Source organism: Phalacrocorax aristotelis, chromosome 2 (assembly GCF_949628215.1).
Source record: "Phalacrocorax aristotelis chromosome 2, bGulAri2.1, whole genome shotgun sequence".
Classification (NCBI taxonomy): Eukaryota; Metazoa; Chordata; class Aves; order Suliformes; family Phalacrocoracidae; genus Phalacrocorax; species Phalacrocorax aristotelis.
Genome location: NC_134277.1, coordinates 145,492,125 through 145,504,695, shown reverse-complemented (window position 1 = coordinate 145,504,695; position 12,571 = coordinate 145,492,125). Strand labels below are relative to the sequence as shown.

Sequence of the window (12,571 nt, the reverse complement as noted above, 5' to 3'; positions counted from 1 at the left end):
GTCAGCAGTAGTCATTTTATGTTGATCAGATTGATGTAGCAGAAGCTTCTGTTACTATTGATATCCTTAGATACAGTGGTCTTGTAGTACACTAGACAGGATTTCAGTTTCCACTGTTGGACTGGACTGATGCTTTTCATGTTTTAGTTAACATGAAGGAGGTTTTAAAATAAAAGCATGTAACTCTATAACCCACTGACTAAAACATGAAGTATCAAAATAGTAAGCATGCTTAACTCTCTATGCAGGACTTTCTTTCAGCTAAACTGAGTGGATCCAATTACAAAAATGTCCTTTTTTCCCCTCTTGCAGCTTAAGTCTGTCATAAGAGTCCTGGACTCCTTCAGCCATGTCCCCAGAGAGAAAGTGAGGGTTTTAGAATTTAAAACCAAAAAAGCTTATCTTGTTCCCCAATGACTGCAAACTCTGGAAGTTATCACTAGTCATGGGAAAGATATACTCAAGTTCAGAGGGGACAAGCCCCCAGCTTGAAAGCTGTGACTGGTGTGTACCATCTGTGACAGAGGTTTTGCAGCATTTTGGACTAGAAAGAAGAAGGCCAATTGGCAGCGATGTATCTTATGTGCTCTCCCTCTTCCTCCTCCTCCTAATAAATTGGCCAGTTGAGATGAATTTGGAAAGCGGGGGTGAATGTAGAAAAAGATGTCATTTCTAGAGTGCTTTGAGATTTTGGAGAGGGAAGCACACACTTTTATGTTTGGTCATGACTATGTTAAGCAGCAGGAATAAACTGTTCAACGTTATAAACAAAGCATTTCTCCCATACCCTTTTAAAAAATGATATATGTTTTTCTACAGGGGTGTAGTTCCTTTCAGCCAAAGGAAGAAAATGCTAGAAAAGGCCAGAGCGAAAAATAAGAAGCCGAAGTCTAGTGCTGGTATCTCCTCTATGCCAAACATAACCGTTGGAACCCAGGCAAGTGCAACTGTCACAGTGGCATTTTTACGGTGCTGTATGATGAGCTTGCAGTCTTCTCTTAAAAAAACCAGAACAAATTAGGTTCTAGTCTTATTACGCACCAAAGTTGTATCTATAATCTGGAATTAAAATAATATGTTTTAACTATATTACTGTAAATTGATGTGTCCTGTTAGTGTTGTTGTTGTTTTACAAGTATGATTATTGCTGCAAACATGGATGAACAGGCTGTTCTCGTACAAAGTAATTCTGTTTTAACTAACTTACTGATTCTGTATTTTGAGAGAAAGTAAGTATAGAAACATGATTCTCAGTAGAGGACGTAGCTTTGTAAATGATTTGGCGTTTCACTGCCTGCAATGTTTGAGTCTGGGTTTGATTTATTTATGCAGTCAGATAGGCTTTTGGTTTGAAGCTTTTACCAAAAAGGTTAATAGCTGATACAGAGGTGTAGGATTCTTTTTGTGATTAGTATTAGAACTATTATGAGACAAAACAGCTCCTTCCCAGTGAACACATTTCTTCTGGTTCCCAATCCATTCTAATCAACTCTGGGATGAGTCTTTGTTATTGGACGAATTGTTCCTTTTGCGGTTGAGCATCTAAATATTATATATTAAACAGTTGCACTGCTAAAGCTGTTGCTTTCAGCTGTGAATGGCACAACAGCCTCTTTTTCCTTAGCAAAGTACATCTTGCTGACTTTCTTCTTCATCTAGTTCCGTAAGTTTACCTAGTTTTTTTGACTACTACATATGTCATCGAGAAAATGCATGCATATATGATTTCCCTCAGTATAATCCATTGTTCTCATAGAAATAAATACGTCTGTTTGTAGGTGTGTTTAAGGAATAACCCCCTCTATCATGCTGGAGCAGTTGCTTTTTCAATCAGTGCTGGAATTCCTAAAGTGGGTGTGTTAATGGAATCCGTTTGGAACATGAATGACAGCTGTCGATTTCAGCTTCGGTCACCTGAGAGCTTGAAAAACATGGAGAAAGCTAGCAAAACTACTGAGGCAAAGTAAGTGTTGAGAACACACACAGAGAACATGTATTTGATATTCTCTTGAATTGGTGAATGATGAAAAATTGAAAAGAAGGAAGGTCAGCTTTTTATCAGTTTGAACTTCTTGCCCCTTTATAAGATTCTAGCTTTCTTGTAAACTCTAGTGTGAAGAAATGCTCACTGCTGGAAAGGCATCTCAGTTGTGTGAAACCACTATGGAAATGTGAAATGCAGAAGGAATATTCAGTGAAGACTTTACTGCAGCGTTTCATAAAGTTTCCAAGATTTTATAACTGAAAGTGGTTTTGTTATGGAACTAACTTTTTCAGGCCCTTCTTCATGGCACTGAGAGACCTATTTCAGCCCCTCTGTAAATAATTGGGCTGGCAATTGCTATTTAAATGTTTCTTGAAACAGATTTAAACCATTTTAAGGAACGCTTGAAAACTTTAGCTGTTCCAGAGTTTCAGGTTATTGTGTAAACTAATAATTTTTCCTGTCTTCAAATGAAGCACATCTAAGGATGTTTATTTTCTGTAATATTGTATCTATGCCGTGTTAATGTTACAAAGCTAATCCCTGATTAAGCAGCATAGCACCATTCCTGACATCAGATGTATAGTCTTGTCAGTTAGGATGACTGTTGGTAAGTATGGAGTTACTTCATGAAAGCATTATTAAAGGAACATGGCTGGGACACACTGACACTTTGTCCATCGCCACAGAAAAGATCTTACCTTTTTTGTTCTTCATTCTAAGTAACGCCTTTTATTCCAGGCCTGAAAGCAAACAGGAACCAGTGAAAACTGAGATGGGTCCTCCGCCGTCCCCAGCTTCCACTTGTAGTGATGCATCTTCAATAGCAAGCAGTGCATCAATGCCATATAGTGAGTAATGTGTAGTTCAGAGTAACATAAAATATTTGTATATATAAAGAGTTTTCATAAAAGGCAGTGCTACAAAGATTCTGTACTAATTTCAGAATAATCTGTGGTCTTTCAGTCTGAACTGCAATGTATGTAAAGGCTTTTGTAATAGACTTTAGATAATTAGTGAATTGTCAGTGTTAAATGCATTAGTGTGAGCAGTGACTACTTGATGTAAGGTGTATCTAAGCAAGCATAACACTTAGTTCTCAGAATCAGAAGTATCTTTCAGGAGGTGATCAAGAGGAAGTCTGAAGATAAAGTTGTTTATGTTTAACAGAAATATGAGAGTGAGTTTCTTTACAGCCCAGAAGTTGAACTTGTCTTGGAAAATTCCTTTTGAGATTAAGCTGTTGTTGCGCATCTTGTCTTTCCTGTGAACTTCAGTGCATAAAGCAGTAGTTCGTCATCTATTACATAAAATGTCTGAAACTAGACATTCTTTACTAACACACAAGCAGTGAGAGGAAGTTTTATAGTACAAGTTGTACTTAAAAACTAAAAGGCTGCATTAGAATTCATGTAACTGATCTCTTAAGCATTTTTTTTATTATTTAAATCCATAAATTTATAAAGGGCTAATTACAATGCCATCATTTGACGAAATCTCGCTGCTCCTGTTTCTTCTAATTGTTCAAATACCGCAGTTTTAAGAAGCGTTCGCCTCGAGAATCAAGTGACCTCATTCAATGACCAAGAACCTCATATGCTCAGATCCGCAGTACTAATTTTATTAGTCAAATCTTTTGCTACTGATTTCTTCTGTTATGTATTTCTTTCAGCTGTAGTTTTTCACTGACTATAACTTTCCTTGGATTTTGAAGTAGTGTTTGAAGTCAACTTCACAGTTAACTTAAAGTTCTCTGCTTCTTACTTTAAATATATTGATAATATTAGTTAGACTATGTACTCAATTCAGGAGATTAAAGGTTCTTGTCAGTGTTAATTTAGGCATGTTAAGTGTTTAAATTTGATTCCTGAGTGTACTAGAGTTACTGTTCAGATTTGCTGCAAAGGTGCAGCAGATCTAACTGAATTGCAATTGCTGTTAGCCCAAATAGCTATTTTCTGCCTCATTTGCTACTCTTCTAGATGTTTACCAAAAATCCACACTTAGTAGACAAGCAGACTTTGTGTGAGGGTGATACGAAGCAGGGCTGAATGAAGGGTCTTACAATGTCAGCCTTTTTACTTACAGGATTAATATCTGAACCCTGCCAACAAAATTACTTGTACTCCAATTATTTTGTTTAAATGTCCTTAAAAATTGTTTTGTTTAGCACTAATAAAGCCTATCTGATAATTTCATAGAAAAACGTGCAAGTGGCATGGTATAGTCTTAGGCAGCTCTGACTTTTAAAGTCAGATTCTTGTTAACCACTCGTTAATGTAAAAATTTGATTGTTGATAATCTTTTTTGGGAGGGAAGGTTTGGTGTTTACTAAACACTGCATTTTTTTTATGCTTTGATTAACTATTTCAAGTCTTTTTTTTTTTTTGGTAATAACTTTTTTGTCTCAGAGCGACGACGATCTACTCCTGCCCCAAAAGAGGAGGAGAAAGTGAATGAAGAGCAGTGGTCTCTGAGGGAAGTTGTGTTTGTGGAAGACGTTAAGAATGTTCCTGTTGGCAAGGTTTGTCTAAAATACACTGTCCCACTGTCTTTGGGAAGAGAGAAGGAAAAGTTTTTCCTTTTAGATAAGCTAACTGTTAAAAGTATCATAGTTTTGGGGATGCTTGAGAATGTTTCTGACTAATGTGACTTTTGTTGCATTTTTATTTGTCCGTAACATGATGATACCAATAGACTGAATGCGTTACGAATAAAATGTGATGAATCTTAAAAAATAACATTCTGGTACTTTAAGTTGAACGACAATATTAAGAAAAGCAGATGTGGTTTTATCCAAAAGATTATTTTTGGTGGCTTGAGCAATAGCTCCCATGTGTCCAGTGAGATTGTGAAGAGTTAACGTGGTATGACTGACTTTTACATACATGTCAGCTGAACATTTGGGTGTATCTTATGTTCTGGCAGTGAAAGAACAGAAATGTTTTGATTAGAAATTACATGCTTCATTAATATGACTAAAAAGTAATTTGATGTATTACTTCAGAAAATCTGTTTATTTGGTCGTTCTAATTTTTTTGTTTCCTCTCTAGTAAACCTTTGTTCTGACTAAGAGCGCTGTAGAGGAAAATATTCCATTTCTCCTTTGATATTGTTGTGCGATGTTAGGAGGGATTAGGTCATCTAAACAGTTCTCTGCTCTACTTTTCAAAAATAAGTCCAACAGGAAAGCCAAAAAAGGTTTTCCACTTAGCAAGCTGAGCTTTTGCAGTGATGTGTATGGTCATTCACTTTTTTCCTTTCATAGTTTTGTAACACTTTATCTTTAGAATTTAGATAGAATCCAGAAGACAAAACCATAAAAATTTTTTGTCTAGTGGTGTCCAGGTTAAAGACAGAAATACAGTTTATGCTGTGTTATGTGGGTGTTTGTGATTTTAATCAGTTGTGCTATTACATGAAAAAGACCAGAGGCACTTTGGACTGCAGAAGGGTTATTCTGCAGTGTTCTCTTACAGGCTCCAGAATAGCTAATGTTGTTCGGTGTGGACCAGTAATGTTTGTAATTCAGCTTGTTGTGAGCTGAATAAAGCACAGAGAGGATTTGAATTCTAAGCAGTCTGACTGTTCTGTGTATAAATAATTTTTGAATGTGTATGGAGGCTCAGACTCAAAAACATAATCGTATGGATTTGGGCTCTCAAGACTTCATTGCTTAAGAAGTCCTACCCTTTTAGAGTCCACCCAGATGTACCTTCATCTGGTCTTCCATGGTCTTTTGTTTACTGAATGATATTCTAAAAAAGCCACATCTTTGATGTATTGGTATGGATGGCCTCAGCGTTATGAGCAATATGCATGAGAATATACTATTCTTATGTAACCCAGGATTTTGTTACCTTTGGTGTTTCAGAAAATTTGAAAGGCTTTGGAGCACTGCTTTGTGTTTTAACTACTTGATGCTACAAACTATGGTGTCAATAGAGTAACGCTCAGCTTTTCTCAGAGTGCTCTTTTCAAATAGAATGTGTGGTCATGGAGCATGTGAATATTGGGACATTTCTGAGAAACACACTGGTATTTTGGTGGATGTTTTTTGAGCATAACATGAAGTCAGTTGCACTAGGCTAATTGATCTGTGAGGCCAAAAAATACTCCCTGTCATGGTTTTAGCTGGGATAGAATTAATTTTCTTCACTGCAGCTGGCATAGTGCTGTGCTTTGGACTTAGTATGAAAACAATGTTGATAGCACACAGATGTTTCAGTTGTTGCTGGGTAGTGCTTGTACTAGTCAAGGACTTTTCCAGCTTCCCATGCTCTGCAGGGTGCACAAGAAGCTGGGAGGGGAGGGGGCACAGCCAAGAGAGCGGGTTCAAACTGGCCAGAGGGATATTCCATATCATGTAATGTCATGCCCAGTATGTTAACTGGGAGGAGCTGGCGGGGGGAGGGAGGCAGCAATCGCAACTCAGGGACCAGCAGTGTTGGTTGGTGGGTGGTGAGCAGTTGTATCGTTTGTGTTCCTGTTTTTTTTCCCTTTTTTCCCTTTTCCTTTTTATTATATTATCATTATTGTTATTATTGTCATAATGAATATTATTATCTCAACCCCAAAGTGTGTTTGTTTTGGTTTTGGGGTTTTTTTTTGCTTTTGCTCTTCCAACTCTCTCCCCCATCCCACAGGGGTGGGGGGAGTGAGTGAGTGACTGCGTGGTGTTTAGTTGCCGACCGGGGCTGAACCATGACATCCCTTATGTAATGATTCAGATCTGAAGTAGTAAGAGGAACAAAAACCTGATTTCTGTCCTTTTACCTGCAAGAGCACCCGGAATTTTGAACATTTATATTCTTTAGAATAGAGTGAATAAAGTGTGATAGCCATGAGCTCCTGTCAGAATGTTTGCCACCTTTTAAAACTATTGAGATAATTCTTTGCTTTACACAAAAAAGAATTGTTCACGTAGGTTTCAGGAGGTGGAATTTAGAGATAGGAAAGGAGTTCAGATTTACTGATGCTCAGCCTGTGTTCCTGAAATAATTTTGTTTCTGGAAAATTTGTGTTCCTGTACTTTTGGGTGTACTCAATAACTTCATGATGTGTCTCCAAGAAGTGTTGGTTAAAATCCTTCCAAGACCACTGTTGTGTTCTGTTTGTAGAATGGTGGGCAGGGAGATGGTGTCAAGTTCTAACATGCCTGTTTCTCTCTGGGCTTTTACTGATCTTGATACAGTTAACAGCCCTTCCCTGGTCGCTATGGTCTAAGGTGACTGCTGGTGATTATTCTGATATGGGTAGATCATAGAAACAGCATTTTACACACATGGATTGTGAATGTGGATTGTGCATGGTGCCAAAGTGACAAATAACCAGAGCATGTGGTGAGAGTGCGAAAGTTCTTAGGCTGGGGCAGTGCTGAAAGAAATGAAGAAAGCAGAAGTCTGTTAGATATACTCTTGAATTTAGTCATCTTTCTCCTTGGAATATATTATCTTCCAGTCTCGTTTCAATTTAAATCCTTCATGGGCTTGGAACAAAACTAAGCCTTTATTCCTCCAAGACCATCACTAGATGGAGGAGGTAATGATTATAGGATTATCCACCTAATGAAAGACTGATGAAATGAAAAAGCCTGGCATTTGTCTCTTCTGTTGTCCACATTGATGAGAAATCTGTTGGGAGTCTTCTTTCTATGTAGTTTAGAAAAGATATGGGCTCAAATAAGCCTTTGTTACTGTGCACTGGTATCAGAGGAATAGAAGCTGGTTTTGTCCATTCCATGCACTCTGGGATATTCTTCTTATCCACATTAGCTTCTGGATCTCCTTTTCTGGAATGGCTTAAATGGTATCTGGAACCACTTTTAGAACAAAAGGGTAGGGAACCTGGGTTGGAGCTGCTTTTTTCTTCTCTGGCAGCTGCAGTTCGTTTTGGTCTGAGGCTTTCTGTTGGCAGAGTCCAAGGCCTCCCCAAACTGCTTCTGTTCATCAAAGTCACCCTCAATCAGGTGAGACTTCTGTGTATTACCAGTTTTGCAGTTCCTGTGCTCAGAAGGCTTATCAAATCCTAGGGATTTTGTGAAACATAAATTTGGATCGAGTAGTTTGTTCTTTAACTTGTGCATTGTATTGTAGTACTTCAGTCAGTCACTGGAACTTTTTGTTTGATTTCCATCGGAGATTGAAGCATTTCAATGAAAAGACTTAAGCTGAAAGTCCTCAGGCTGCATATAGTCCCAGAAGACTTACCTAATCCCTATTAAGAATCTGGTTTTAATAATTTGAAGTTGAATGTTTTAAAATTGTGTTAGTATTTCTTTGAGAGTGCTCATTCTACTTTGAAAGTAGAGGTAGAAGCCTGTTCTGTGATGTTAAAATTTCTTTCATACCAACGAGGAGATTAGAAAGAAAAAAAAAAAAAGTATTTTCCCTGGTCTTCTGCTGCTGTGTCTTGAGAAGGGGAATATGGTGATTCTGGAGCAGGAAAGATTCTACAGATTGCCAGTGGTTCCAAACAGCTTTGCTTCTGAAAGGCTCATGTGCTTGTAGTCAGCGTTGTTATTTTTAGAGGCTCCTCAGCCTATTGTTAATGTGATTTTAAATGAACAGCTGTAAGAGGGAACAGGGGAGGAGAAGCAGCTCAGAACCTGCCTCTACTTCCTTTTGAGGAAGGGACTTTAGCTCAATGTTTTCTGCCAATCAGCGTGCGTTGGCATTGTGGCTTAAAGGAGTGTGGCGATGGGATGGTAGTAAGGGTAAAGCAGATAAGTACATTCCTCTTTCAGTTTATCAATTACACTTTTTTTTTTCTTCCATTAAAAAGAAAGATCAGATCTCATTATCCACATCTCTGCTTGGGAGCTTTCTATGTACAATTGCTATAAAAGCGTTCTGTTCAAGCTCCGTGTTGCTTGCTGCATCAATGGATAGTTTTATTTTCTTTCTGTCTAATAGCCAATAGATGTAGTAGTAACTGTTTAACTAAAGAACTGCATTTTGGTTACCTTTTGAAGAAGTGAATTTCTTCTCAACCAAATCTTAATAAATGTATTTTCCAGTTTTTAAAGATACATGATTTTCTTGAACCACAAATTGGGAAATAACAAGATACTTGGCATGTGGACTCCGAAAGAGTCACCACAGAGTTCCAGCACTTTAAAAACTATCAGCATTTCTTTGAACACATGAAAAATGATGTAAGTGAAAAATGACATCGGTAATAACACTAAAAAGCAGCTAGGAAGCATGTAGAAGAAAAATTTTAGTTATGGAGGTAGGATATGTTGAATATTTAGGGATTGTGCCTTCTCTTGAGGAGTGTTTCTTCCCCTCACCCCCCCAGTTATGAATTTGAAACTTCATAAACAAATTTCATACACTCTGTTAGACGTTGACAATTTAGAATCTTCTGTTTCCAGAAGCAGCCCAAATTTATAAAGCTTTTCTACATGTCAGTCTAGAAACTGTGATTGAACCATTGGCCTGTGATTTCAAATTTACAAGTTAGTCTGATTACCTTAAAACATCTAAATGTACCTTGATTAAAGTTTTTGACCAAATCACGATTTTTGTCTGGAGTGTTGTCTTGCCAGTCTCAGTAGAAATCTGTCTTTGTGTAGTCTAGAACAGAGTTAATGTTTGTGAATCTTTTGACTAGGTCTGAATTTTGAAAGTCTTGGGTAGTGTTCTTACAGCCATCGGTGATGCTCTACTGCTAGAACTAAGAGCTCTGCTACGAGAGTGAATTTTCAGCGTGGGGGGAGCAAGTGCTCTGAGACTATCCACAATAATCTTTGTTACAAGAAATCTGCTTATACCTTCATATTTGTCAATATATCCTTTTTCTAACATACTTGATAGGCTGCATGTAGCTAGAGAAGTTGGGAGAAAACATGGAAATCTTTGGATTTTTATTACCTACAATGTCTTGAAAATTTGAGATGCCTTTTATTGTCAGGGATGTTTTAGATAAAGTTGATTACATCTGGATCTTTAATATTGCTTTGTAAGCACTTTCTTTGTAGAAACTGTTGAGAAATTAGGTCCTAATCAAGACTGACGGTTGCTTGTATTTAGTTTTGATCAAGACAGAGCATACAGAGGTCTTATTTCCACTGAAAATTAAAACATTTTCTGTTGTTTCCCCTGTCCCCTTCCCTTTTATCTTTGTTTTCCTTTTGAGAAAACTATGGTCTCAACTGGAACCTCAAAGGGCCTTGCTGTTTGGTGATAGCATAAGATGTTTCTATATCAAGGAAACCTATTTTGACAGTTCTGATTAGATGTGCATGGCAGCAACTCTTAGAGAGGATTACAGTCTCAAAAATGGCTATGTCACTGTGGGGCTGAATAACTTCCATTTCCCTGGGGGGAGGGAAAGACACAGATGCATGACACATGTCCGGGTAGGCTTGTCTGTATCCTTCAGTCTGAAGGGACCAAGTGGAGAACTTTTATCATGAAGTGTAAGGAACAGGTAATAGACCCATAAACCAACACTTCTTTTTTCCACTATGCAGAGTCATCTTGAGGAACGAGCACTAAGACTTTGCAACAGAAGCTTTAAAAAATTCTTAGATGGGGCAATAAGGAAAAAAGGGTGATTCCCTGTTTGTTGTAGTACAAGAGCTAATGGGCACTTAAAGTAAGAGGTTCGGCGTAGATGTTTTTTGTTGACTCGTTATTAATGTTTGGAACACTTTGCCGCAAGAATAGTCTTTATTTCCAAAAGTGATTGGACAAATTAATAAGAGAAGGGTCTATCCAGGCTATTAAACATGAAGTTGTCCTGCTGTTTCCAGTAGGTAGAAGCTGGAAAGATACAAGGGAAGTATCAACAGGAGCTTCTGTAATAGGTTGGTGTTGGTTCCTGTGGACATAGTATGTTGAAATGGAGGGACCTTTGATCTGATTCAGGATGCCTGTGAAGTCATTAAGAAATCCAAGTTTTTAAGGTTTCAGTAATTTTAGCAAAACAGCAAGGCTAATGACCAAGAGCTGTAGAATTTTTTCACTGATTGTTGTAAACTTTTTTCTTTTCCTGATAAAGGTCTGGCTTATTTTGAAGCAAATCAACCTAAACAGTTACTGTTCAAAGCTTTTGGTAAAACTGTAATGTGTTCTGCTTGTAGGTGCTAAAAGTGGATGGTGCTTACGTTGCTGTGAAATTCCCAGGCACCTCCAGTAATGCAAACTGTCAGAGCAGTTCTAATTCAGATCCTGATCCTTCTTCTCTTCTCCAAGACTGTAGGCTGCTTAGAATAGATGAACTGCAGGTATGTCTTTGTGAAACATTGAGAAAACAATCAGTATCTTGAAAGTGTCAGCACTATGTGCTTAATTGCCTCTTAAAATTTTATGTGTGTTTTCAGGTTGTAAAAACTGGTGGAACTCCAAAAGTTCCTGACTGTTTTCAGAGGACACCTAAAAAGCTGTGTATTCCTGAAAAAACAGAGATCCTGGCAGTAAATGTAGATTCAAAAGGCAAGTAGGACTTACCCTGTAAGATACTCTGTTGGATCCTTTATTACCTGTCTCTCTTCCTCAAGGAAAACAACTACTGTCAAACTAACACAAACAGTTGTTTCCATCGATATTAGTAATTCCTTAAAAGTGCTTTAGTTAGGAGTTCTTTTACTGGACACCATCAGTAAAAGACATTAACTTTTTTCTTCGTGTATCTTTGAAGGAGTGCATGCTGTTCTGAAAACTGGGAACTGGGTTCGATACTGCATATTTGACCTTGCCACAGGAAAGGCTGAACAGGAAAATAATTTCCCTACTAGCAGCATTGCATTCCTGGGTCAGAATGAGAGAAGTGTTGCTATTTTTACAGCTGGACAGGTTTGTGGTTTTGTATCTCAATCGTTTAACCTCACTGCACTTCACTGCTGTCATCTTTGAATGGGATGGTACAGCCTTTTGTAAGGCTTTCCAAAGACTGGCAAAGAAATAGTTCTTCAAATGAGTTATGAAAGACGTGCTGCTACCATTAATATTTTGAAGGTACAAGGGGATTAGCAATCTAACTTGCATAAGCACTTCTAATAATCTTAATCAAATTCTACCTTGAATAAAAAGTAAAAAAGGGAGGGAAAAAACTTAACAGAGTAGTTCCTGTGTTAGTGTGAACTTGTTATCTAGCTATATTTTGGAATTGGGTCAGATGAAAATCCACTCTTGAGCATAAATGGAAATGTTAACAAAAAAATCTGTACTTGATAATAAAAAGAATATATCAAAGTTTTGTGCAACTTTTTCTGCTATCCAATGTTAAGTATCTTATTTTATCTAATTATACAGCTTGATTACACTGTGCAGGCATCCGTGAGGAGGGCTGAGAAAAAATACCAAAACCATTTTAGTGTAACTTCCACAAATACAATATATTTTGCTTAGGATAGTTGAAGGAAACATTTTTTAGAAGAACTGAATGCGAACGTTTCATTTCAATATATTCAACTTTCTTTGGAACATTTAACTAAGCTAAAAGTATAGGTACTATATGTTTTGTTGGGAATATTTGGTAATGAACGTATATCATAAAGAAGAGGATACCTTTAATGGTATTTACCAAGTTAAGTGCATTTCAGGCATTTGAGGAAGGGAATCTGATATCTTATGCTGC

At 37.5% G+C, this 12,571-nt stretch overlaps 1 protein-coding gene across 19 annotated transcripts in view; it reads left to right on the top strand.

Moving 5' to 3' along the window:
- Window positions 1-12,571, top strand: part of UBR5 (ubiquitin protein ligase E3 component n-recognin 5) — a 91,582-nt gene that overhangs the window by 41,336 nt on the left and 37,675 nt on the right. For all 19 annotated transcript variants that reach the window (XM_075085546.1, XM_075085548.1, XM_075085545.1 and 16 more), the window contains 7 exons: window positions 820-937; window positions 1,779-1,963; window positions 2,726-2,835; window positions 4,396-4,508; window positions 11,076-11,219; window positions 11,316-11,427; window positions 11,633-11,787. In XM_075085546.1, coding sequence (XP_074941647.1) covers window positions 820-937; window positions 1,779-1,963; window positions 2,726-2,835; window positions 4,396-4,508; window positions 11,076-11,219; window positions 11,316-11,427; window positions 11,633-11,787 — 937 coding nt within the window. The remainder of the gene's footprint in view (window positions 1-819; window positions 938-1,778; window positions 1,964-2,725; window positions 2,836-4,395; window positions 4,509-11,075; window positions 11,220-11,315; window positions 11,428-11,632; window positions 11,788-12,571) is intronic.